Source organism: Staurois parvus, unplaced genomic scaffold (assembly GCF_062004578.1).
Source record: "Staurois parvus isolate SC_StPar_1 unplaced genomic scaffold, SC_StPar_1.0 ptg000332l, whole genome shotgun sequence".
Taxonomy (NCBI): Eukaryota; Metazoa; Chordata; class Amphibia; order Anura; family Ranidae; genus Staurois; species Staurois parvus.
This window is the reverse complement of record NW_028318128.1, coordinates 1,089,219-1,117,000: the sequence shown is the minus strand read 5'-3', so window position 1 is coordinate 1,117,000 and position 27,782 is coordinate 1,089,219. Positions and strand designations below refer to the sequence as shown.

The window sequence follows — 27,782 nt, the reverse complement described above, 5'->3', positions numbered from 1 at the left end:
AGATGGAGGAGGTGTACAGATGTGTTGTATAGATGGAGGATGTGTACAGAGGATTGGTGTAGATGGAGGAGGTGTACAGAGGATTTTTGTAGATGGAGGAGGTGTCCGGAAGAGTTATGTAGATGGAGGATGTGTACAGAGAATTGGTGTAGATGGAGGAGGTATACGGATGAGTTGTATAGATGGAGGATGTATACAGAGGATTGGTGTAGATGGAGGAGGTGTACAGAGGATTTTTGTAGATGGAGGAGGTATACGGATGAGTTGTATAGATGGAGGATGTATACAGAGGATTGGTGTAGATGGAGGAGGTGTACGGATGAGTTGTGTAGATGGAGGATGTGTACAGAGGATTGGTGTAGATGGAGGAGGTGTACGGATGAGTTGTGTAGATGGAGGATGTGTACAGAGGATTGGTGTAGATGGAGGAGGTGTACGGATGAGTTGTGTAGATGGAGGATGTGTACAGAGGATTGGTGTAGATGGAGGAGGTGTACGGCTGAGTTGTGTAGATGGAGGTGTACGGAGGAGTTGTGTAGATGGAGGATGTGTACAAAGGATTGGTGTAGATGGAGGAGGTGTACGGCTGAGTTGTGTAGATGAAGGTGTACAGATGAGTTGTGTAGATGGAGGTTGTAGCAATCATGCACACAGAGATGGACGCGGTCATCCATTTTGCTCCAAACCCCTCTATTTTGTATCTCTCTCTCCCAAATCAGATTCCTCCGATATCCCCCCTCCCTCTCTGTTGAGTGACATGTGGTCTGGATGATGACAGAGATAACAGGCAGCAAACTCATTGGGAGGGCATCATGGATATAAACCTCATTAGCTGGTGCCCCTATGTCTGTGAGACTCTTGCTGGAGAAGGGATCATAAAACCATAAATCCATCCCTCAAGGAGCTTCAAAGACATTCCAGGTAGTCGTAAAAACAGACTTACATTTAAAAACTCACTGTTCCATATAATTTTATATCTTCAAATAGGACATAATTACATAAACATGGAGCAGATATTTGGATGGCTCACTTTAAGACAAGTCGCCTGGTATATTACACCCCTAGCTGGCATATACAGGAGAGCAGAAAATTATATCTCCTTAACCATACAAGCAGGTATCTCATATTTCATATGTAGACGTTCAGCAGAAGATTCTGCGTATTAATCTACTCGTGGATAGAATGTTATATGTACCTAGGAAAAGTTATTGCCCATAGTATAATTTGTGAAGGCTTTGGTCATAGCCTGAGCTCCCTGCCTACACATACCCCCTCCCCAAATGAGGCGATTGGTTCTCTGCTTCAGGGAGACACCCTGTGGAGTTCCTAGAAAAAGCTGTGCTGAGTTGAAGTTGAAGAATCTCCTTTTTAACATCGGAACTAACTTTGGGAGATAAGACCCTTTTGGCTCTGAAACCTGATCTGCTTAACCCAAGGCTGACGGCAAGTACTTTATCCCTCTAAACTTCTTTCTGTTATCTTTGCTGTGCTTTTGTTCTCTGTATATTTATTTATATATATCTATCTATATATATATATATATATATATTGGCTGCATCTTTTTCTGTAAATATTTTTATTTCACCCTTTTAGTAATAAATCTTACTTTCTGAAAGTGTTGAACTGTTTCAAAAGCTCTTTAATGCAAACTAAGCACCCCTGCCTCTAAAGCTACTGTGTGTTTTAAACTTCGGTATATCTCTGCCTGCGGTGAGAGTGGTATAGCGATGATTATTCAAACATCATAGTGTTATTGCTGATATTGCCAAGTTTCCTCTTTCTCTGTACAAAAAGGAGGTGGTGGCAGTGTGAAGGGTTAATTGAGTATTTAACCTAACCCAGTAACAATCGCTCCCAGGCTGCCGGCACACAGGTTGTGGTCCATTAGCTGAAAAATCTTTGTGCAGGGTGCAGCTGGGCGTGGCATTGTTACACACGTGACAGCGCAGTTTTAGATTGGCTAGTCCTTCGGTCACAAGTTTGGTGAGAAGGGCTGGGTTCTGATGCCACGATCGTCACAGAGGTGTACGGAGGAGTTCTGAAGATGATGTGTACAGAGGATTGGTGTAGATGTAGGAGGTGTACGGATGAGTTGTGTAGATGGAGATGTACAGAGGATTGGTGTAGATGGAGGTGGTGTATGGATGAGTTGTGTAGATGGAAGATGTGTACAGAGGATTGGTGTAGATGGAGGAGGTGTACGGATGTGTTGTGTAGATGGAGGAGGTGTACAGAGAGTTGGTGTAGATGGAGGAGGTGTCCGAATGAGTTGTGTAGATGGAGGATGAGTACGGATGATTGGTGTAGATGGAGGAGGTGTCCGAATGAGTTGTGTAGATGGAGGATGAGTACGGATGATTGGTGTAGAGGGAGGAGGTGTACAGAGGAGGTGTATGGAATGAGTTGTGTAGAGGGAGGATGTGTACAGAGGAGTTGTGTAGAGCGAGGATGTGTACGGAGGAGTTGTGTAGATGGAGGATGAGTACGGAAGAGTTGTGTAGATGGAGGATGAGTACGGAAGAGTTGTGTAGACAGAGGATGAGTACGGAAGAGTTGTGTAGATGGAGGATGAGTACGGAAGAGTTGTGTAGACAGAGGATGAGTACGGAAGAGTTGTGTAGACAGAGGATGAGTACGGAAGAGTTGTGTAGACAGAGGATGAGTACGGAAGAGTTGTGTAGATGGAGGATGAGTACGGAAGAGTTGTGTAGATGGAGGATGTGTACGGAGGAGTTGTGGAGGGAAGAGGTGAACGGAGTTGGAAGAGGTATACAAAGTTGTGTAGATGGAGGATGAGTACGGATGGTTGGTGTAGACGGAGGATGAGTACGGACGAGTTGTGTAGACGGGGGATGAGTACGGACGAGTTGTGTAAAGGGAGGATGAGTACGGACGAGTTGTGTAGACGGAGGATGAGTACGGAAGAGTTGTGTAGATGGAGTATGTGTACGGAGGAGTTGTGGAGGGAAGAGGTGAACGGAGTTGGAAGAGGTGTACAAAGTTGTGTAGATGGAGGATGAGTACGGACGAGTTGTGTAGAGGGGGGATGAGTACGGACGATTGGTGTACAGGGAGGATGAGTACGGACGAGTGGTGTAGAGGGAGGATGAGTACGGATGATTGGTGTAGAGGGAGGAGGTGATTTGGTGTACTTATGGAGTTGTACATATCAGTCACAGAGCCCGGCCCCTCCCCCTACACGGGGGACATTTGGGGAGGTGACACCTCTGTGCAGGCGGCTCTCCTATCCCAGCGAAGTTTGCCGGAAAGTTCCGAAGTGTGTCGGTTCCGGGGCTCCCCGTCCTCCCACACTGCTTTGCGCTTTCCCATTCCCCACCCCGTGTCCTCGGCCGGCCCCTCTCTCCTGCCCCATAGAGCGGAGCTCAGTCCAGTGTCCCGGGACCCCCGGAGTCTTGTCCATCCCTCCCCGTGTACAGAGTCCAGGCGGAGCCGTCCTGTGCACACTTCTCCCGGGCAAACCACTTCCCCAACTCCCCGCACAACCATATGAGAGCCGGCTCCCCAGAGGACACCGCAGGCTCGTCTCCCATCACACAGCGATCCCTCCCGGAGAGCCCATGGAGCGGAGGATGAGGCCTCCCGTGCTGACCGTCCTGTCCTTACTACTCCTTCTGGAGGGCGGCCGGGCGGCCATGGACGAGTGTTCGGAGGGCGGCCGGCCGCAGCGCTGTATGCCGGAGTTCGTTAATGCCGCCTTCAACGTGACGGTGGTGGCCACCAATACCTGCGGCTCCCCCCCGGAGGAGTACTGTGTGCAGACCGGAGTCACCGGGGTCACCAAGTCCTGCCACCTGTGTGACAGCGTGCAGCCCCACCTCCAGCACGGCGCCGACTTCCTCACCGACTACAACAACCAGGCGGACACGACGTGGTGGCAGAGCCAGACCATGCTGGCCGGGATCCAGTACCCGCACTCCATCAACCTCACCCTGCACCTCGGTGAGTGACATCACCCCACCTACCTGATCCACCCCAGACCCCCCATAGCTGAGCTACCCCCCATCTCCATACCATGCTGGCCAGGATCCAGTACCCGCACTCCATCAACCTCTCCCTGCACCTCGGTGAGTGACATCACCCCACCTACCTGATCCACCCCAGACCCCCCATACCTGAGCTACCCCCCCATCTCCATACCATGCTGGCCAGGATCCAGTACCCGCACTCCATCAACCTCTCCCTGCACCTCGGTGAGTGACATCACCCCACCTACCTGATCCACCCCAGACCCCCCATACCTGAGCTACCCCCCCATCTCCATACCATGCTGGCCAGGATCCAGTACCCGCACTCCATCAACCTCTCCCTGCACCTCGGTGAGTGACATCACCCCACCTACCTGATCCACCCCAGACCCCCCATACCTGAGCTACCCCCCCATCTCCATACCATGCTGGCCGGGATCCAGTACCCGCACTCCATAAACCTCACCCTGCACCTCGGTGAGTGACATCACCCCACCTATTTGCACATCTCCCCACGTACCTGATCCATCACCCCACCTACCTGATCCACCCTGGACTCCCCATACCTGAGCTACCCCCCATCTCTAGACCATACTGGCCGGGATCCAGGACCCGCACTCCATCAACCTAACCCTGCATTTCGATAAGTGGCATCCCCTCACCTACCTGATCCAGCCCGGACCCCCCATAACTTACCTGATGAGCCCCCATACACAGGACCCCCACTTTGACCGTACACAGGGACCCCCACCCCTCTCCAGACCATGTTGGCCGGGATCCGCTACCCGCACTCCATCAACCTCACCCTGCACCTCAATGAGGGACATCCCCTCACCTACTTAAGCTAACCCCCCCCCCTGTACACAGGAGCCCCCATACCTGACCTACCCCCCCAACACAGGACTCCCACTGTATGCAGGAACTCATCCTCTCCAGACCATGCTAGCCAGGATCTAGTACCCTCGCTCCATCAACCTCACCCTCCAATTTGGTGAGTAACAACACCCCACCTACCTGATATACCCCAGACCCTGCATACCTGATCTACCCTCCATACATCACCCAATACCCCCCTGTACACCCACCTAAGGATAGGGAGCTCTCACTACCAGACCAAGCTGGCTGGAATCTAGTACCCGTGCCTCATCAACCTCACCTTGGTAAGTGACCTTCACAACACTACCCCAGACCCCCCCCCCCCCCATGCCAGATCTACCCCCCCCATTAGCTGTACACAGGAGCCCCCATACCTGATCTACCCCCCCCCCCCCATACACAGGACCCCCACCTCCACCATACACAGGGACCCTCCCATCTCCACACCATGCTGGCCGGGATCCAGTACTTGCAGTTCATCAACCTCACCCTGCATCTCGGTGAGTGACATCACCACAGACTCCCCATACCTTTACATACACAGGACCTCCACCGTACACAGGGACCCCCAATCTACAGACCATGCTAAGCAGGATCTAATACCTGCACTCCATTAATCTTACCCTGCACCTCTGTGAGTGACATCACCCTATCACCCCACCTACCTGATCCACCCTGGACCCCTTTATTTGAGCTACCCTCACATCTCTACACAGGGACCCCCTATCTCTAGACCATGCTGGCCCGGGATCAAGTACCCGCACTCCATCAACCTCACCCTGCACCTCAGTGAGTTACAACACCCCACCTACCTGTACAACACCCCACCTACCTGATGCACCCCAGGCCCCTACATACCTGAGCTACCCCTCCCATCTCCATACACAGGGACCCCACCATTTCCAGACCATGCTGGCTGGGATTCACTACCCACACTCTATCAACCTTACCCTGCACCTCAGTGAGTGACATCACCCCACCTACCTAATCCACCCCTGATCTACCCCCATACATCACCCCATACCCGACTGTACACCCACCTAAGGATAGGGACATCCCATTACCAGACCATGCTGGCCGAGATTCAGTACCCACATTCCATCAACCTCACCCTGCGTGGTTAGTGACATCACCCCACCTACCTGTACAACACCCCACCTACCTGATGCACCCCAGGCCCCTACATACCTGAGCTACCCCTCCCATCTCCATACACAGGGACCCCACCATTTCTAGACCATCCTGGCTGGGATTCACTACCCACATTCTATCAACCTTACCCTGCACCTCAGTGAGTGACATCACCCCACCTACCTAATTCACCCCTGATCTACCCCCATACATCACCCCATACCCACCTGTACACCCACCTAAGGATAGGGACATCCCATTACCAGACCATGCTGGCCGAGATTCAGTACCTACATTCCATCAACCTCACCCTGCGAGGTGAGTGACATCACCCCACCTACCTGATATACCTCTCCAACACCACCCCAGACCCCCCCATACCAGATCTATCCCCCATACCTCTACACGGGAGCCCCCATACCTGATCTATCCCCCCATCTCCACCATACACAGGGACCCCCCCCCATCTCCAGACCATGCTGGCCGGAATCCAGTACCCGTATTCCCATCAACCTTACCCTGCACCTCAGTGAGTGACATCACTCCACCTACCTGATGCACCCCAGACCCCCCCCCATACCTGATCTACCCCAATACATCATCCCAGACCTCTCTGAACACCCACCTAGTGATGGGGACCTCCCATTACTAGACCATGCTGGCCGGGATGCAGTACCTGCATTCCATCGACCTTACCCTGCACCTCAGTAAGTGACATCACCCCACCTACATCCTCTTAGGGACAGGGAATCCATCTCATGCTGTCTGGGATAAGTAACTGCACTGCTTTAACCAGACCCTGTGCGCGACTGCCCCATCTCCATCATACCTAGAGGCCCCATCTCCCCCAGTATGCTCTCATACCGACAGGGTCCCCATCTTCTCATATCCATGTTCATCATACCTCACCCCATCTCCCCCTATATGCCCTCATTAGAAAAGGGGCCCCCATCTCTCCCTGTATGCCCTCCCAGTGCCAGACCAGGGGGCCCATCCATACACTTTCATAGGAATGGAGCCACCATTCACCCTGATAGGGCCAGGCAGGGGCTCCCATTTACAGCCCCCATCACCCTCATAGTGCAAGGTTGTGGGCCCCCCATCTCTGGGCCAGTCATTTGCAGCAATCATCTTGTTTTAATTGCAGCTTCTTGCTTATTCCCTGTCCTGTAGCCTCTAATGGTGGTTATACATTATACAATTTCTATACAATCTCCTTAGGGGCCCTGTGCACCATGTGCAGTGGAAAGTATTTATAAGAACGTATATGTAAGAATAATAAACCAATTTCAATGAGCTGATTATACACCGTTATGGTGCTTCTGGCGTAGTTTTAAAGAAAGTACAGTACGATGCATGTTTCACACTGGACTGCTCATGAATGCATGTCAATGCAACTTGGTTAAAAAAAAAAATTACACACACACACCGCTACAAAGCACTAATTCCAGCGATTTGCAGCTAGAGATTTAATCTCTAGAGACGCTGGCGATCGAGCTACAACATTGGGTTATGCTCTACTACAAATTGCTTTCCTTCAGCGAGTTGAGCAACATAAAAGTGCATCAAGAGCGATTGTTGTTAGCGATTTTGCTGGCAACACAAAAGCCTCTGAATCTTGGATCGCTGAGCGACAGATTACAGTAACACTTTAAGTTGGGGCGCATTCTCACTGGCGATCAGGGCCGGTGTGAATTGTGACGGCAGGAATCAGATTCCCACTACAGCTCTCAGCGGCTAGGTGTGGCCACCGGTCCTGTTCACTATGACAGGTCACTGGTGGCCATAGGTATCACTGGTGGACCCACTTTGCAGATAATCGCTGGCTGTGCAGATAATGGCGAATAGCTGTGGCCGCTGTTGACCTGTTGTCATAGGGAAAAGGACCGTGGCCGCTGAGAGCCGCAGCAGGAATACTGTCATTATAGTGAACAGGACATGGGACCATCTAGGAGCGGTGCGTGTTACCTTCCCGATATTCTAGTGTATCCAATAGGGACAGGTGCAGTGTCCTGCAGCTGCTTGTCAAACTCCATGGAAGGCTGTGGCTGGATGGGGCTGAATGCTGTACCAAGTGGTACGAGGATGATGTGAAGATCTACATATATATTACAATGGTAATCCGTTTTCATGCACTTTTAGCAATTTAAGATCCTGCGTTGTAGCGCACATTAAAGCGGAGCGCCACCCAAAAGGGGAAGTTCCGCCTTAAGGACTGCTCCCCATTAAAGATTGGCACCTTTGGGAGGGGCGGGTACCTCTGATCGCCTAGGTCAGGAGTAGGCAACCTGTGGCTCTTTAGCTGTTGTGGAACTACATTTCCCATGAGGCATTGCAAAGATTACAAAACTTGACAGTTACAGCTATGACTTGCAGAGGCATGATGGAACTTGTAGTCCTGCGGCTCTCAGGTTGCCTACCCCTGGCCTAGGTGATCAGAAGCGGATGGTGTCCTCCCTCCCTTCCTGTAGTCTTTTGACGTGACAGGTCCCAGAAGACTACAGGACCATTCATGAAGCGCAGTGCTATTCGCGCATACGCAGTGGGTACCCGGCTGTGAAGCCGCAAGCTATCACAGCCGGGTGCCCACACTGAAGATGCCGGCCTCCTGGAATACAGGACGGCCGGTGAAACGTGCTGCAGGGGACACACCACGGGACCGAGGGACAGGTAAGTGGCTGTTTTTTAAAAGTCAGCAGCTACAGTTTTTGTTGCTGCTGACGTTTATTTTTTGACAGTGTGAGTGGAACTCCGCTTTAAATGCGATGGCGTGACTGGGCCCTAAGGCTGAGATACTATTGCGGCTCCTGTACAGATGTAGCGTTTAGTGGCGTATGCACATAAACTCATTCTATTGGCTATAACATTCCATATTTCTAATCACTAAAGTACATTTATGTGTGTGCGCAAAAAGCGCCCATACACGTCTACGGTAAAGACAAGCTTGGGGCATTTCTTTATGCTCCTGAATGCGGTGTGCAAATACATGCTTAAAACCCTGCATGGGCATGTTGGCTAATATGCAGATGCATTCAGAAATGTCAAAAAACAAAATGCTAGTCACCCCTGAAAGAGGCGGTTAGAGAAAAAAAAGAAAAGACAGTTGCCCCTGAAAGTGGCGTTTTCACACCCATATGAATGAGGCATTATCGTGCAATTTTTTTGTTCCACTGTACGACCCACCACACCCCAGCTTGTCCTGTGGTTTAAAGTAGTAATGTTGGACACCCCACTTGATGCTGTTGGGGGGAAGTCCTCACTTTTACCCCCCCCCCCCCCAGAATTCATCATCAGCCCTGCCTCTGCTCTCTTGTGTATTTTATGAATCAGTTGTTTGACCTTCTCTTGTAAAAGGCTGTTACATGTAATGTCACTGGAACCTTGTTTATTGTGCCTCAGGTGTCACATTCTGCCGGCTTTACTTCCCAGTGAGAATCCTTTGCTCTGTAAGCCTGTTAATTGCACTCGGAGAAGTTATGAGCCGTTCTTTCATAGCCTGGGGCCAGGGGACACAGAATGGCTGTTGTGTGGTGGGGACACAAAACAGCATTGTGCGGTCTGCCTTCAGGACCCTTCTGTCTGTCATTGCTGTCTTTGCTTTTGGTACTTGAAGATTTGTCGCAGTACGCAGGCCTGCCGCTGACTTTTCTCGAGTGTTTTCTCAGTTTTGTGTGTCTTCTTGTATTTCAGGTACTTGTATATCGCTGTCGGTTTACGCAGCGCTTTACATATATGTTGTACATTCACATCAGTCCCTAACCCTCAAGGGGCATAAATCTAAGGTCCATAACTCACATTCATATATATACATACTAGGGCCAATTTAGACAGGAGCCAATTAACCTACCAGCATGTCTTTGGAGTGTCGGAGGAAACCAGAGTACCCGGAGGAAACCCACGCAGGCACAGGGAGAACATGCAAACTCCAGGCAGGTGGTGCCGTGGCTGGGATTTGAACCAACGACCCTAGTACTGCCAGGCGGAAGTGCTAACCATTTAGCCACTGTGCTGCCCATTGCCAACCTGTGTTGTTTTTTTTTTTTTTGTTTTTTTCCCCAGGTCCCCTCACCTTAAGGTGAACGGTCTAAAAACACCAGTAGCATTCGCTGTAGAATTCTGTAATAAAAACGTGAAGTTTTTTTCACATTTTTTAGCATTTTTGCATTAGCTTTTCTTTATTGTTTTTCAGCATTTGTGTTTTTTAGCAAAGTTATACTCCCACATAATCTTCAGGATCAAAAATGCTCATAAACACCGGATAGCTACTTTTTTTAAGCGTTTTTCAGCTTTTATCAGCATAAGAGCGTTCTAAGCATTAGTCTCCATGCACACGGGGTGTTTTAATATCGCTGGTAACGTTAGCTGTGTAAAGTCACATTAAAAATGTGAGTTTTTCAGCATTTTTGTATTGGCATTTGTATTCCGACAGCCGGCGGCAGAATATTTCAACAGTGGCTGCATCTGCTTAGATGCAGGAGCTGCTTGGCTGACAATTATCTGCCCGACTCCTTCAATTTTCTTTTTAATTTAAGAATGTTGAGCGGAGTGTTGCCGACAGGGTCACAAACTGATTGAATTTCAGCTGCTTCATTAGGAATGACCAGCCTAATCCTTCACCATGTGACCCAAATTAATGCCGGCCATAGACGGTTTGAAAATCGGCCGATTTTTCGTCTGAAAGATTAATCGGTCAATTTTTACACTGTTAGTGGGTTAATTCGTCGGCCGGGTTTCACGTTTTTTCTGCTTTTGGATTATCGGTCATGTTGGAAAATTTGTGGAAAACGACCAATTTTCGCGTCAATGATGGTCAAATCGTACGATCATTTTTAGGGAAAAAATATGCACGTGAGCCGTGACCTGAAAAATGACATTTCCTGTTATGTCATGATTTTTATGACTTGGTCGGCCGATTTTCGCAATCATTGGTGGTTACGTCGGTTTAACGAACGACCGATGTTTCGTTTATCGGACGAAAAAACGCCCAGTTTTCGAGCCGTCTATGGCCAGAATAAGGGCTTATTTACCCTTGCATTTGGGGGGAGGTAAAAACATGCAATTGAACCCCTGTGTTTACTGTCTCCCCCCCCCCCCCTAAAATTGCTGTGTTTACTGTCCGCCCCCCCTCCTCTTTAAGGAGAAGTAGGTCCAAAGCTCCTTTGACCCTACTTCTCCTGTGGTTCATAGGAGCGCTCCTTGTTCTGCACTCCCTTGACCCGTTTTCATCCAACAATGGGCTAAAGTCCACTGTCTGCTTATGTCACTCAGCCAGTCCAGGCTCTGGAGCGATCCTGACGTTAGTGCTGGGATCCACCCAGATGTTTGGACCGGCAGCTGGCTCAGCCATCTCGCTGCTGAGATCCTGAGCCAGTAACTCTCCTCCACAGCCTGGTGTGCAAGTGAGTGCTGGAGGGGCAGAGCAGAGAGCTGACTGACAGAGAACAGAGCAATCAGCGGTCTTTGATCATTTGGTTCTCAGTGTTAGGAGTGGCAGGGGGCAAATCCATCTAAGTGAGTTTGATTGTTTGTTTTTTCACAATCCTGAATTTCTCTTTTAAGGTTCAAATGCAGTGACTTGGTGGGTACACGTGCTGTGGCAAGAATGAAACCCTCTATCGCATTTGACGAAGACTACCGACCGCTGAGCATGATCACATGCAGTGCATACAGTTGTGCTACAGTGGTGCAGCATTTAGCCCTGGTTCACACTGATGCAGTTCGGAATTTGCAGCGTTTTCTGTGCGCATCACAATCGCACCACGTTCATGCAAACCGCTGTGGGTGTGTATGTTACGTTAACACCCCGCGGTGCGATGTGCAGAATCGGATCACATAGGTATGAATACCCATGCGAACCGATTCTAGTGCGGACCCAAAAAAGGGTCCTGCGCCTTTTTGGTGCGGTACATAATGTATGGCTCCAATCGCACTGCACACAATTCGCATGTGATTTGCACAGGAATGTGGTGCGGTTCCTGTGCGAATCACATGCGATATACCGCACCGTATCAGTGTGAACCCGGGCTGAAGGATGTAAAACAGGTAATGAGACCTCCTCACCACCTGTCAAATAACTCTGAAAAGCTGTTTGAGGGTGGATCACTTTTCAGAGGCGTGGCAATCCTTGTTGCATGTATAAACTAGCCCTAAAAGAAAAGTTTTTCCTTAAGTTGTAATCTTGAAAATTCTCCTCTTCTAGTCTCTCTGTGACCTGGGCAGTGCCTCGGCTCAATGCAGCTTTGATTAGTCCTCCCATCAGGCGTCCCTGCAGGGACATCGCTCTCCAATTAGACTTAATTATACCTTTAGCATATCACACCATGAAGGGCCTTTTTATTTTCTCCCCGATGAATGGCGCTTGCAGAAAACAGCACCTCGGGCTCCATGAGCGACATACCATCTGTCCTGTCCTAACCCCGCCTGCCATGGAAGGTGAATAAAGGGAGGTATGACGGAGGTGTGCGACTATTCCAGACCCATCCACACTGCACTTCATTCTCCGCACTCCTCTGGAGATATTTATAGTCGGCGAGTCTGCTCTAATTCTGGATCGGCTATTTTTGGGCGCTGGGACTTTCAAGTTGTGTTTTTTCCCTTTCAGTAAATAAAATTGACATATATACTGGTTTAGATTAAATCATTGTAATATTTTCCATTACATTTGTAGTAAAAAAAAAAAAAAAAAAAAAAAAATCTGCCCTTTAGCTGGGAATGGAGTCCGTGTCATTCTTTGCTTTATTGCTGTGAAGTCCCAGCCGTGTTTAGTCTGATTAGTCCGTATTTGTTTAGACCGTTTCCCCTAAAATAAGCACATATTTTGTCTCTGTCAGTGTATGGCGGGCTCTACCTTTCCTGTTAGACATTCATGGGATCAGTTAAATTTGAGTGACCCCCTGATGGACAGATGGTGTCCCTGGGGAGTGTCTATTAGGCCTCATTCAGTGACATACTATGCAAATTCCGCATCACAATCGCACCACGTTCATGCAGACCACTGTGAGTGTGTGTGTTAACACCCTGCAGTGCGATGTGCAGGATCGGATCGCATAGGTGTGAATATCACTGCAATCCGATTCTAGTGCGGACCCAAAAAAAGGGTCCTGCACCTTTTTGGTGTGGTGCGATTAGAGTCGTACAAAATGCATGGCTCCAGTCGCACTGCACACAAATCACATGCGATATACCGCACCGCATATGTGTGAACACAGCCTTAAGGGTGTAAAACAGGTAATGAGGAGACCTCCTCAACACCTGTCAAATAACTGAAAAGCTGTTTGGGGGTGGATCACTTTTCAGAGTTGTGACAGTCCTTGCTGCATGTATAAACTAGCCCTAAAAGAAAAGTTTTTCCTTCACTTATAATCTTGAAAACTCTCCTCTCCTAGTCTCTCGGTGACCTGGGCAGTGCCTCGGCTCAGTGCAGCTTTGATTAGTCCTCCCATCAGGCGTCCCTGCAGGGACTTTTACATACATGTATACTGTAAATGTTTAGTATGTAATGATTTTCAGTGGTATGTTTAGCACAGTACGTCTACCTGCATTTCAGCGCATTCAGTTTAGTTGTGTTTAGAGAATATATAATTCTGTTAATCTGGGGCAGATTAGATCTTGCGAACGCACCTAAATGCATGTAAGGTTTACCGCAGCGGAACGTGATCTGGGAAGTCTAAAGTTTGGCTATACTTCCCAGATAATGTTTTCTACATTTAAATAAACCATATGCAAGAGGCTAATGTGAATATACGCCTTAAAGTGATCGTTCACCTTGACCAAAATACTGCCTATGCAGGTAAGGAGTATCTGTAGATAAAGCTGTGTAGCTTTGACTTGGAAGGGGTTGTAAACCTCAGACATGAAATATGAACAAAGCATTTCCCTCTACAATGTATACTTGTCTCAGTTAAGAGCACTAAGTGTCATTTCTATCTGCTGCTTCTTTCCTCTGCTATCCGCATTAATCTATTCTGACAAGTTTTCTTGACACCAGGAGACAAAGGTGACAGGGGAGGGACCTCCAGCAGAGTGAGAGCCTCAGGTCTGTTCCTATGTGCTGTGTGAAGGGGTGTGTGTCTCCCTTCCCTCCAATCAACTCTCAGAAATCTCCTCACTAAGCTCTGCAGAATGTAACATCATATATAAAAAAGTGCAGGGCTTACATTTATAGTACAAGAAATTTTATCGCCGGTGCAAGTTATAGGATATGAATCACACAAATGTAAACTAAATGTGAAATGATCAATCCATAAGCTAAATAATGCAATTAGCAATAAATAGCATCCAAAAATAAATCCGTGTGAATAAAGTGAAGTAATGTTTTTCGTGGCACTACACAACACAGCAAACACAGCAGTGTTCAGTTCCAGATAAATCAATCTAAGTGACAAAAATAATGTATCCGTGGCAGTACAAGGCACAGTAGTGTTCAATTCAAAATGAGTGCTGTGGAATCCAGTGAGACAATCCACCACCACTATGCACTCACCAGAAAGCTACTGGTATAGCAGCAATGTATAAACTCTGAGATGGAAAATTGAAATCTTTATCCAGAAAGGACTTCTCCAGAAAGCTACTGGAATGGCAGAATTGTAAAACCTTTCTCAGATGGAGACTTGGAATCTTTATCCAGAAAGGACTTCTCCTAAGCTCACCACAGGAGCCCAGAAATCGATATGTAGTGTAGTACTTTGTATGAGGATAAAACATTCCACGTGGAGATCTAAAACAAAATGTGTCTTTACACATACCAAGATGGCCGCCGCTCCTGTTCAGAGACGCGGCGGTGTGACGCTAGCACGTAGGCTCCACCCAACACGTTTCGTTCGCACGCACATCCACCTAAACTGGCAGGCCGGGCAAGGAGAGCATTAATCAGAGAAGCAGCCAAGAGGCCCATGGTAACTCTGGAGGAGCTGCAGAGATCCACAGCTCAGGTGGAAGAATCTGTCTATAAGACAACTATTAGTCGTGCACTCCACAAATCTGGCCTTTATAGAAGAGTGGCAAGAAGAAAGCCATTGTTGAAAGAAAGCCATAAGAAGTCCCGTTTGCAGTTTGCGAAAAGCCATGTGGGGAACAGAGCAAACTTGTGGAAGAAGGTGCTCTGGTCAGATGAGACAAAAATTTTACTTTTTGGCCTAAAAATAAAATGCTATGTGTGGCAGAAAACTAACACTGCATATCACCCTGAACACACCATCCCCACCGTGAAACATGGTGGTGGCGGCATCATGTTGTGGGGATGCTTTTCTTCAGCAGGGACTGGGAAGCTGGTCAGAGTTGATGGGAAGATGGATGGAGCCAAATACAGGACAATCTTAGAAGGAAACCTGTTAGTCTGCAAAAGACTTGAGACTGGGGCGGAGGATCACCTTCCAGCAGGACAACGACCCTAAACATACAGCCAGAGCTACAATGGAATGGTTTAGATCAAAGCATATTCATGTGTTAGAATGGCCCAGTCAAAGTCCAGACCTAAATCCAATTGAGAATCTGTGGCAAGACATGAAAATTGCTGTTCACTGACGCTCTCCATCCAATCTGACAGAGCTTGAGCTATTTTGCAAAGAAGAATGGGCAGAAATATCACTCTCTAGATGTGCAAAGCTGGTAGAGACATCCCCAAAAAGACTTGCAGCTGTAATTGCAGAGAAAGGTGGTTCTACAAAGGATTGACTCGGGGGGCTGAATACAAATGTGTGCCACACTTTTCACGTATTTATTTGTAAAAAAATTTTGAAAACCATTTATCATTTTCCTTTCACTTCATAATTATGTGCCATTTTGTGTTGGTCTATCACATAAAATCCCAATAAAATACATTTACGTTTTTGGTTGTAACATGAAATAATGTGGAAAATGTCAAGGGGTATGAATACTTTTTTAAGGCACTGTATCTACAAGCACTCCTTATCTGCATAGACTGTTTGTTTTTTTTTTGTTAAAAAATGTTAAATGGCTAGGGAGCCATTCTACTGCAGTTATATTTACGGTATTCAGACATCTGCGGACATCAGCTGTGAGAATACAAGGGCCGGCAGGGGAGATTCGCCCGTCCTTGGTGTTTAGCATGGATTGGGGAATTTATGTATTTCTTTTGTTCCGCTTGCAAGCTGAGCAGAAGCAGTCCTTGTGTGAATGGCCAGCTTCAGTATTGAAGCACTTAATGACGAAGCAGATAAATTAAAGAGCAACTCAACCTAAAATCTGGAAAATTAAAATTAGCTTTATGGATACCGCTGAATGATAGAAATGATGACTTCTTAAAGCGGAGTTCTACTCACTTTGTAAAAAAAAAAAAAGTCAGCAGCTACAAAAACTGTAGCTGCTGATTTTTAAAAAACAGCCACTTACCTGTCCCACGATCCTGCATTGCCCCCGCCACAGCTCGTTTCATCGGCTGTCCTGTATTCAGGTGCTGACATCTTCACTGTGGGCACCTGGCTGTGACAGCTTGTGGCTTCCTGAATGGTCCCGTTGTCTACTGGGAACTGTCACATCCCACAAGACTTCGGGGAGGGAGGGTAGGAAGACAACTTCCATTTCCGATCTCCTAGGCGATCGCAGCGGAAGTGGGAGCGGGTACCTGTCAAATTCGGGTACCTGTCCCCCCCCCCCCCCCCCCCCCACTCCCGAAGGTGCCAATCCTTAATGGGGAGCAGGGGACCAATCTTTAAAGCGGAACTTCCCATTTTGGGTCGAACGCCGCTTTAAGGTATGTTAACATGGGCATATGGAAATTACACAGGATCTGCCTAAAAGCAGGATCTCATTTTATTTATTTCAGGTACTTCTATAGCGCCATCAATTTACGCAGCGCTTTACATATATATTGTACATTCACATCAGTCCCTAACCCTCAAGGGGCGTATAATCTAAGGTCCCTAACTCACATTCATACATACACATACTAGGGCCAATTTAGACAGCAGCCAATTCACCTACCAGCATGTCTTTGGAGGGTGGGAGGAAACCGGAGTACCCGGAGGAAACCCACGCAGGCACAGGGAGAACATGCAAACTCCAGGCAGGAGGTGCCGTGGCTGGGATTCGAACCAACGACCCTAGTACTGCCAGGCGGAAGTGCTAACCATTTAGCCACTGTGCTGCCCAATGTACGGACAATGTTTTATACGTTGTCCATACACTGTATGCAGGTAATGTTTACTTACATATAGTGTGAATGGACTCTATTGGCCACTGCTCAGGGCAGCACTGTGTAGCTAGCGACACCGCCATCACTTTTGATATTTTCATGTCAACCCTGAATAAGGCATTCATGTGGTAGAGATTGACCTCAGCAGATTGTGAATGACTGAAGGCCTGTGCAGGGTGCTGTCATTCTTCCTGGAAGAAAAGTACAGCACCCTATTCACCTCTCCCTGTAGCCATGATTTCCCTGCATTGTATAGTGAAGCACAGAGACCTAGTGATGTTACTAGGTCTTAAGTATGTAATGGAAGCAGAAAGGCTTTACTTTAGAAATATCATTACTGTTAATTGTGTATTACCTACAGCATTTACGGCTGAAGTTTAACCTAAGTGCATGTGTCATGCCCCCTCTTGTCCCTCTCCAATAAGCCCATCCGCTGTGTATCTGACTTTGTGAGTCACTGTCTGTGGGAAGAACTCCTGGGGGGTGTACTTGCTCCTCATATGGTGGAAATATGTTTTTCTAGAAGCTGAACTACAAAAAGGAGATGTAGTTAATAACAGATTCTAGGGATTAAAAACAGATTTCTTTCTAGTCCTTGGCTCCCATGAAAGGATTTAGCATGTCTCAGACTTGGCTGTTTCTGACAGTGATGTCTATCACTCATTAGGAAAGCCGATTTTTTTTTTTTTTTGTAAGTTCCGTATAACGTTTGCACCTTGTGATCTTATAAAGACTAAAATAATAAAAAAAAATGCTTAGCAATTAGTTTTACATCTTCCAGGGCATCGCCTCCATTTTTGTAGATTTATCAAGTGAGTCATTTTTATAGTGTTTCAGGTTGGTAGTTCAAATTGGCATTTTGTTTGAGGTCATATTGTATAAAGATTCCCATTTTGATAACAAAGTACCATCGTGTTTATAGAGACCCTGTTGTCAGAACATTCATATCAAGTAAACTCTTCCCAATAAATTAGATGTGCATCGAATGGATTGTATGCATGTTGTTTACCTGTAAAAACATCCCGCGTGTAGACATCCGAAAGCCCCAAGGCGCCTTCTGGCTGCCGCCATCTTGGATGTGATGTCAGCAGACTCAAGAGACTTTACTCAGGTGCCAATTTATAGTATGCTCCTTTGCTCCTCCCCTGGCAGATACATAAATGGTTATGTAGGGAGGTGAAGGGAGGAGCAAAGGAGCTGGGCCAACACAAAGAATTATTAGACACTGCCAGAGGAGGAGAGGGCTGTGATGTGCAAGCAGGGAGGGGGCTTTCCTAGAGAGTTAATCGTTCTGGAGTAGTCACATTTCCTAAGTTCAAAGGCACATTGCAATTGAATGAAAAGGAAAAATGCTCCACTTGAGCTTTTAAAATACTTGATTTATCTGTGCATTTACCTGATACTTTTGAACTTGGTGCATTGTCATCTCTGGAAAGTTTTAAAGGATACCTATGCAAGCTAAAACATGAAGAGATGTGTTGGAAGCATGGTAGAGAACTTGCAGCAGTGTAGGTACTCTTCTGTTGAAGGTTGGTGTTACCTTATGCAGGCCATACACGGTTCGAATTCTAAACGATTTTTTGTCCGAAAATCAAAAACGTTTGCTCGGTAATCTGATGGTGCCATTAATGATTTTGAAAATCAACCAACCAAGTCATAAAGTTCACCCCATATAACAGGCAAAACTGTTCCTTCCAGGTCATGGCTGATGCGCATATTTTTTTCGGAAAAACCATCAAACAATTTGACCATCATTGAGTCGAAAATCGGTCGTTTTTCAAAAATTTTCCAACATGCTCGATCACCGAAAAGGAGAGGAACCACGAAAATCGGCCGGTGCCATTGACCCACTAACAGAGTGAAAATCGGCTGATTATTCTTCGGTCTGATTTTCGGACAAAAAATCGGTCGAATTTCAACCCATGTATGGCCGGCCTTAGTCTTGGTGGCCACTGCAGTTGATTGAGAATGGGATGCCAATGCATGATATGTGCATACTGGTGTGCTGCAGTTTAGGTCCATTGACACCTGCTGTGCATTCTAAATAAATGTCTACCCACTGTATAGAGCAGTCTAGGGTTCCCCCTGAAGTTCCCAGGGGTTCCTTGAGCAATAAACACTTTCTGCCTCTCAGGAAGTTACCAACAATGATCTTTTTATCTATCTGCAATGGTGGAATTCTTCCTTGGGCCAACAATGTAAGGGGCGCTCTTCCTAATGACCACCATGCTCATGTATTGTAAGCTGGGGGTACAGTAACAGGTGATAGGGGTTCCCTGAGTCCTGAAAGTTGTTTCAAGGGTTCATTCATGTGAAAAAGGTTGAGAAATGCTGGTATAGAGTTTTGTGCATTGTGATACAATTGGACAACTAGGGATTCCTGCGGCTGGGATTGACAGCTGTGTGCAGATTGTGTGCAACTGTGCAAACAGTCATGATGAGAGTGCTCAGCGGCTGCAGCTATCCACACACAGCTATCAGTCCCAGCTGCAGGAATCTAGATTCTTGTCACTGGGATACTCGGCCTTAAAGGATAAGTTCACCTTCGTGATAAAAATGTGAATTTGTTTTTTTTACCAGGCGTCTGCAAAGCATTGCACCCGCGTTCAGCAGATCACAGGTGCAATGCAGGGCTCCTGCAGACTGTCTGTGTAAGCTGCCTTTTCGTACAGGCAGGCACTTACACAATGTCAGGAGGAATCAATGAACTACCACAGCGTTCAACTGTGCCCTTATATGAATCATGTGAGTGGAGCCCTGCACGGCAGTGGTTTTTAATAAATTGTGACTGCGTTTGGGAAGAAGTTCCTACACTTGCTGTCACAATGGGGGATTGGTTGGGGTGGTGGTATGGGGGCTGCTGCAACAGTAACATGTTACGTGTTGCACCCTGAATATGGATGTAACATATTGTGAAAGATGAACGTGTCCTTTAGTGCCGGGTCACACTGCTATGGTGTGAATCTGATGTGGTATCGCAGTGCGATTTCTGCTGTGTCATGTGTGAATTGAATGCGATTTCTGAGGGGGCTGGGCATAGCAGGAGATGAAATTCACACCACAGCTGCACTAAAGTCGCACAGGACACTTTTTTTTTTGTTTTTGAACCGCATCCAGTTCGCACCACATATATGTGAACAGGCCTCATTGGAAATCATGCTTTTTGGCATTGCTTGCAAATCAATGCTTTTCTGAGCACATCTGATCCGCATAGAATTTGCAGCAGTGTGAACCATCACTGACGGTGAGTCTGAGATCATTATGGGGTTGATTTACTAAGGCTCCATGCACACTGGACAGTTTGATAACGATGTGTAAAGTGACTTTTTCAGCTTTTTTTTTAGCATTTTTTTGCATTAGCGTTTAGCTGCGTTTGCATTTTTGGAAAAAAATGTCCAAAAACTTCGGTTTGCGGCGTCTTGCCGTGTTTTTCAGCGGTTTTACAGCTAAAAAACTCCTCCAGAAACCCACTAGTCCCGGGTTTTTTTTCCCAGCCAAAAAACGTTGATTACAGTCTGTGTGCATGGACACATAGGATAACATGCTGGGGGTTTACTGGCTGTAGGAAAAAAACGTCAAGAGCCAAAGACAGCCGCTGTAAAAACATCCAGTGTGCACAAGGGCTTACCCTAGGTTCACATATGTGCAGGTGGTGCCGCTGCAGATCCACACAAAAATCCATGCAGCCACACCACCCACACAGAGAAATGCGGACCTACGGGCGAGTGCCATTAGTTCTAATGTCACGCCACCCGCGCTGGAAAACGCAACCGTACTGGGAACCGAGGATTTTTTCCCTGCGTGTCACGGGGCACGGGAGTCTATTCAAATGAATGGGCTCTCATGCACGTGCAAAACACGGCCCGTACGGCCGCATATATTTGAACCAGGGGTTAAAATGGAGAGTGCAAAATCTGAGGCAGCTGTGCATGGTAGCCAATCCGCTTTTTACTTCAGCTTGTTCAATCAAGCTTTGACAATTAAACCTGGAAGCTGATTGGTTTCTGTGCAGAGCTGCCCCAGATTTTGCACTCCAGTTGTAGGAAGTCAACCCCAATGTGTTTTACTTTCATTCCCCAATACAAGTCAATGTGAATGCACGGTTAATGCATTTTTAATATATTTTTTGATTCCCATGTACACAAGCCCTGAAAAGGGTAAGATGCTGGTAGTGTTGAATAATCATCCTATAGTTTAAAATCACTTCTAGATAGATTAACTCATTTTCTGTAGTGCTTCACACTCGCGGATGTGATTGACATTGTGGCCTATGAAGTATTATAGTTTGCTGTTTGTAGGTCTTGCATGGTAACTACATTTGAGCTCTGTTCCAATCTATTCATGGGTTCTCTTTGGAATAATCAGTTAATGAGCTTCAATGCACAAAAACCTATATGTATGGACAGAGGTGTGAATCCTGCCTAAAGGGTATTAGTAGTGCTAGTAGTCTGGGCACTGTGTATTGTAATAAGGGCAACGCTCATTAAAAAGGGACTTATCCCTCCCTCCTAGATTGTAAGCTCCAAGGAGCAGGGTCCTCCTAACCCTCTTGTAGTGAACTGTATTGTTGCTGTATTGTCTCCCGTTATATTGTAAAGTGCTGAGCAAACTGTTGGCGCTATATAAATCCTGTATAATAATAATCCCCTCTGTTATTTTTGTGCCGTTCTTACACGTTTTTTGCTTGATTATCCTAAAAAAAAAAAAAAAAAAACCCACACACCAGTGAATCCAGCAGTGCTCCATAGTGATCCAGTGCTTTGCTTCTGCACATGAATTCCTGCACTACCAACTTCTCTTCTGATGTCATCAGGAATGGACTGTGTCTTCTGGTTCTTGCAGATAGCCCCCTGATGACAATCCATGTGCTACAGCGCCTAATGAGGGGGGCTGACTGTAAGAGCCAGGAAGAGACAGCCGGCCCCATAATGCCACGCCACAGCACATGCCCTGTAGAGTACCCTGAGGCGTCCTGGGATGTGTGCCGTGATGATTCCAGGAGACTATGGAGACTGAGCATATCAGTCTCTCCTAGGTGAGAATTCCTGAAGTGCAATGGAGGGCTCTCCCCAAAAAAAAGGTTTAAATAGTTAAATGTCTGAGATAGGAGGGGGTAGGAAGTTAACCACTTGAGCTCCAGAATGTTTTAACCCCTTCATGACCAGGCCATTTGTTTATATTACCCACTGCACTAATTTGGTAATTGCATGGTCATGCAACACTGTTATTAAAATTAAATTTATATAATTTGTTTCACACAAATAGAGCCAGGAGTGTGGACATTTTTGAAAAAACTACTTGTCCAGGGGACTAAATCAGTGTCCCAATCCACTTGTCCCTCATGACAATCTACTTGACCAGATAACAAAAAAATAATTTTTTTTAGCCAAAACCCTGTTTAAATCGGAGGTGCCGAAAACAAAAATTTGAAATGCACTTTGCCAAAATGCACATTTTTTAAAAATGAAAATTTTTTTTGTGAAAAAAATACTTTGATTAAAAAAACAAAAAAAACATTATATATATACCCCATATTTTTGTAAAATATGAAAGAGGATGTTGCGGTGAATAGATAGATACCCAACATGTAACGCTTTAAAATTATGCACACTTGTGGAATGGCGTGAAACTGCGGTCACCACTCCAAGGCGACAGGTGCACTTTTTTTTGCACTGTCCCTTTTACAAAAAGTTTTTTGCACTCTTAAAGCCCCTTGTAGGTCATCAGTATAGTGTTATGGAGGAGATCTGGTGCTAGAATTATTGCTCTCTCTTTCTGGCGTGCGCGGCGATGTAACGTGTATCGCAATTGACGTTTTCATGTGTAGGCATCCCAGCGTGTGCTTTTACGTTTGTATGTGGGTGGGGGGGCTCAATTTTTTTTTTTTTTTGAGGGGAGATGTTATGCTTGGGTGTAACTTTAATTTCTTACAGCTAAAAAGAAACTTTTTCACTTTTTTTTTGCCAAAATGTGTTCTATGTGTCTTTGGTTATAGGAAAAAAAATCCCAATAAGTGTGTATTGATTGGGTTGTGAGAGAGCTATAGTGTCTACAAACTATGGTGTACATATACTGGAATTTGCATTTATTTTTTTTTATACTTCTAATGGCGATGATCAGCGACATGTAGTGGGACTGTGATAGTGCGGTGTGCAACCTGACACTTAGGCTTGCTGGGAATTGTACTGGCACTGACATCACCATTGACACTAATACAGTGATCAGTGATAATATTATACACTGTCACTGTACTAATGACACTGGGAAGGGATTAACATCTAGGGGCAATCAAAGGGTTACCTGTGTGCTGCTTTTTACAAAATATCTGTCTGTTCCAGGGAGAAGAAACACAGATTGTTCCGTCTGTACAGAGCCCTGTGCTGTTTGTCAATATAGGGCTCTGGGCTGCGATTGGATACAGCTGCTCAGCAGGTCTCAGCCATGAATTATTGGCTAAAAAATCCCACTCCTAAATTACACTGTCCAATCACAATGGGAGACAGCCGGGGCAGGAACACATGTGTGCCCTGAACCCGGAAGCCTCAGCTGATGTACAGGTATGTAATGGTGCCCGTACAAGCCGCCAGCCTGCATTTTACTGTCGGCAAGTGGTTAAATGATGCTAGGTGGGTGGGGAGGGTGAAGGCCTGGGTAAAAGAAGCAAAAAAAAAAAATAAAAAATCAGAGTAAAAGATAGTTTGGCAGAATGTGGGAAGGTTGAAAGCCCAACTTCAGAAGCAAGGTATATATTGAGCTAAATGTTCGCGTCTGGTGCCCATCTTTTTAGAGACCTCCTTTTTTTGTTTTGTTTTGTTTTTTTTTTAAATATATATAAAAAAATGGGTGGCAAAGGTTTTCTGGCTCCTGCTAGGCTGGACTGATTCTTTCTGGATCTTCACAAAAGGTGCAGGTGAGCAGCTGGATGCAGATTTTCAGAGAGCAAATTCATTAATTGAGTCTGCTGGCTTGGGATTGGCAGCTTTCCACAAGACTGGGGCCACTTGAAGAAGGGTCACAGGGGCCAATTAAGTTGATTCTAATTTATGAGTACTTTTTTAGTGGGAAAAAAGCTTTAAATATCCATGCGAGTCTTGTTGCCGAAAATGGATAAAATACGCTTGGGAAAAATGCTTCTTGCATAGGGACTTGTTTATTGCATAGGCTGGACCATTAATCCTTTTTGTTGGTAAAGTCTTGATGTGTGCCGTCAATACATCCTCCCAAATAGTTTGGTTGAGTGACAAATACTTGTTTTTGGCTGGTTTACATATGAATGCCACTTTCCACACATTCTGAGCTGCCCAGTTGTATGACATGAGGATTTAAGACACAGAATCCACAGTTTTCCCAGAGATGTATGGCTGTAATGATGATAAAATTACATAATCCTCCGCCCACACCTTCTGGAATTTGGGGAAAATAAAGAGAATTGTGTTGCAGCAAACAAGGCAGTATTATGAAGGCAGTCGGGTTATGAATGGAGTTAGAAGGATGTTGCAATCCCTTAAACATGAAGTTCCACAGACATTTGGAATGTTGTACAGGGAATGTAGAGGAGCATGTTAAGGGCCCATTCACAGCACATGCATTGGGTTGCATCGGGCAGCCTTGCCCGACAGATGTGCTTTGAGTCCAGTGTTGGAGAAAAAAGGTAGGGTATGCTGCTTATTTTGTGAAACGTGACACGCTACATTACATCACAACATACCATGGTGCATAAAGATGAGGGAAATATCATTTTGTGATGTTTTAATAAAGCAATAAATGAAAAACTAAGAGGTGTGATACATTATAATGCATCCCACTACATCTTCACAGCACATGCCAATAGCCAGGCAGTAAATATACACTGCTGGTCTGAATGGGCCCTTAAGTAGTCCTGCCATGTTATTGACGGTGTTAATACCTGACTTACCTTTCTTTCTTTTTTTGTAAGCAATATCTTCTCTTGAGCCCCTCCAGAAGCCCCCAAACCAGTATACAGATTGAGGTCTGATTCACATCTTTGTGTTGCAGTAACACACATGGTCTGTGATGCATTGTGGTGCCGTTCATTTTGAATAATGCAGTGCAGAATTGTTAATCTAGCCTTAGAGTTGCGTTTCAATTCCCAGTTTGATTGTCCTTCTTCCATAGCATTTCAAAATGCAACATGTACCTCCGTGATCAGTAGAGGGTCAGCTACATTGTATTTTGGGATGCTGGGGGAAGAGGGAGTAGTGCCCAAGTCATAGTTTCCATATAGACTGCAGATGTGTTCTAGAAACAATTTAAAATGTTTTAAAGGGGTGAAAACTATAATGGGTAAATTTGTTTCATCACAGTGACAGGTTCACTTTAAAGAACAACTACAAGGGATATACTGAACTGTTAATAAGACAAGCAACTCGTTGTGGCTGCTGTGAGGGACTCATGCTCCACTCGGGAACCTGATACAATTAAAAAAGATTGACAGGCATCCAAGGGGGCTTTTATTGAAGTGATACTAAAACCAGGACTCTGCATTCACTATATCTGGTCTCCCCTAGTATACACAATCTGGAAATGCAATTATTTTAGTAAATCTAAACTGCTACATACCTTTTCTCATCAGCCGTTAGAGCAGTCTTGAGACTTCAGCAGAGCACTGGTTAAAGCTTGTAGGAGGAGTTTTCTTTCTGCTCTAGGAGGATGTGAAACCCTTGACCCTCTGTCTGGACAGTGCTGATTGGCCCTGTACTGATCACATGCACTCTCCCAAGAAAAAAAAAACTTCTCTAGCAATACACACCAAGCTGTGCATGTGACTACAGATTCAGTCTGTATCAGGTGGTCATTTCAACAAGAGGAGGGGCAGAGAAGACAGGATCAAACAGCCTTTTTGCACAATGCAAAGGATTAACCCCTTAGGTTCCACAGTGAGTATAACCAGCATGCTTTACTGCATATACAGACTGATTTTACTGTTGTGGGTTTAGTAATACTTTAAGCATCCATACTCCAGTTCAGCAGTAATAGTAGATCAGCTTGACAAGTTTTGCACCGTAGTGCTTAGTCATAAGGTACAACCTAACTTGATACCTGCGCACTAGAGTGCAAAATGTGTCAAGGCGATCTACCGTATCTGTTGATTTGTGCTATGCATGCATAAAGAAGAACTCTCATGAGCATTCAAAATCCTGTAAATACAGGTCTATACATTCATGTCTAAATACCTGTGTTAACCTCTCAAATTAACTGCTACTGAAATGGGATGAAAATCCCTTATTTATTCCTTGATTTCCAGCTGCTTTGCCGAGATGTAGGAAATGCACAATGCTTTACAGCCTGACCGCCTGCTTCCTAGCAACCATGCTATGCTATGCAGCATGGCTGCCTGTGTCCAAGCAGCCAATTTAAGTAATCAGATGGCAGATCCAGCTGAGGCCATCACTGCTTTAATATGTGGATTGGGTGCAAGATGTCTAACTGACTCACCCTCTTGTCTGGGAGAAACAAGTACTGTCTCTCACTGTTCATTAAATATTCGTCCCCTTGCTACTTGCGGATTTGTACATCAGTGAAGGGGGAGGCAAGCTATCCTAGATCACCACCACCTAGAAAGATGGGAGAAACTGCTACAAGCACTTTGAGACACAAGCAATTTAGAAAATGTTTGGTGGGACAAATTCTTTAATATGTTTTTGAACTTTTTTTTTCTTAATTGCGTATAGTAATGGTAAGGGTTTGCAGGTGTTTTATAGCTAATGGTCCCTTAATAAAGCAGAGTTTTATAAAAAGCCAGTGTCACAAGATTTATCAGGATTTTCGGGGGTAATCCAGTAGCTCCAAACGTATGTATCCTTCAACTGTCTTCTTTTGCTCCTTTGCAATGGGTAAAGTTTTAGGGTGGTGATATTCAATCTGCAGGGTTCCTTCAATGAAGAGAAGGTTGTCCTCATTGGTAATAAGCCAAATTAGACAATTCATCTTCATAGTTTAGAAAAACACATTGTAACGATTTACATTTGAGCATCCTGGCCAGTCAGTTCATTGTAATGAGGAAGCCATTAGTGACCTTTTAAAGGGACAATGTCCTCTCTTGGAAATGTGTAAACAAATGGATCTGACCTCTTGATGTGCGTATGTCTGAAATGAAGTCATTTCCTTCAGCTTTAAAAATAGAATGGAGATATTGCTCATAGTTTTAACAAAGTTTCTCGTGGCAAAGGATTGATTTAAACAAATGTAACTTCCCTCTGGTAGGTTTTAAGTAGTCATGAGAAAAAAATCAAAATGGTCTTTCCAAGCCCCTAAACCTGGATAGGTCCTACAAGATATTTTCAATCACTTAATTATGTGATCTAACAAGCAAAGAGTATTTTTATGCTGCTATGTACATTTGAACATTTGAGTACAGCTGAATGGAGACCACCTTTTCGGAAACAGCAATTATCGCATGACCTGTTTCTCCACCTACCTCTGGTTGCCGAAATATGAGACAGGCATAGTCAGAAACTGCAGATTGTGTTTTCCCTCTCACTTCTACTCTTTGCATTCTGATTGCTGCCATCAGTACAGCTAATTTTAAATTTGGACTTCATGCAAGGGGAATGTGGTTTACATATTATGTGGAACAGTACATAGCACAGGTTAAGGCAAATTCCACCCAAATCTAA

The 27,782-nt window shown here is 45.7% G+C and overlaps 1 protein-coding gene across 2 annotated transcripts in view; it reads left to right on the top strand.

The window, feature by feature from the left end:
- Positions 1-3,306: 3,306 nt before the first annotated feature.
- Positions 3,307-27,782, top strand: part of LAMC1 (laminin subunit gamma 1) — a 185,523-nt gene continuing 161,047 nt past the window's right edge. Inside the window, exon 1 of one of the 2 annotated variants that reach the window (XM_089683983.1) lies at positions 3,307-3,960. In XM_089683983.1, the coding sequence (XP_089540109.1) occupies positions 3,579-3,960 (382 nt within the window). In that variant the 5' untranslated portion in view covers positions 3,307-3,578. Of the gene's footprint in view, positions 3,961-4,410; positions 4,464-27,782 lie in introns of those variants that run through there. The other variant, XM_089683984.1, reaches the window with a different exon arrangement.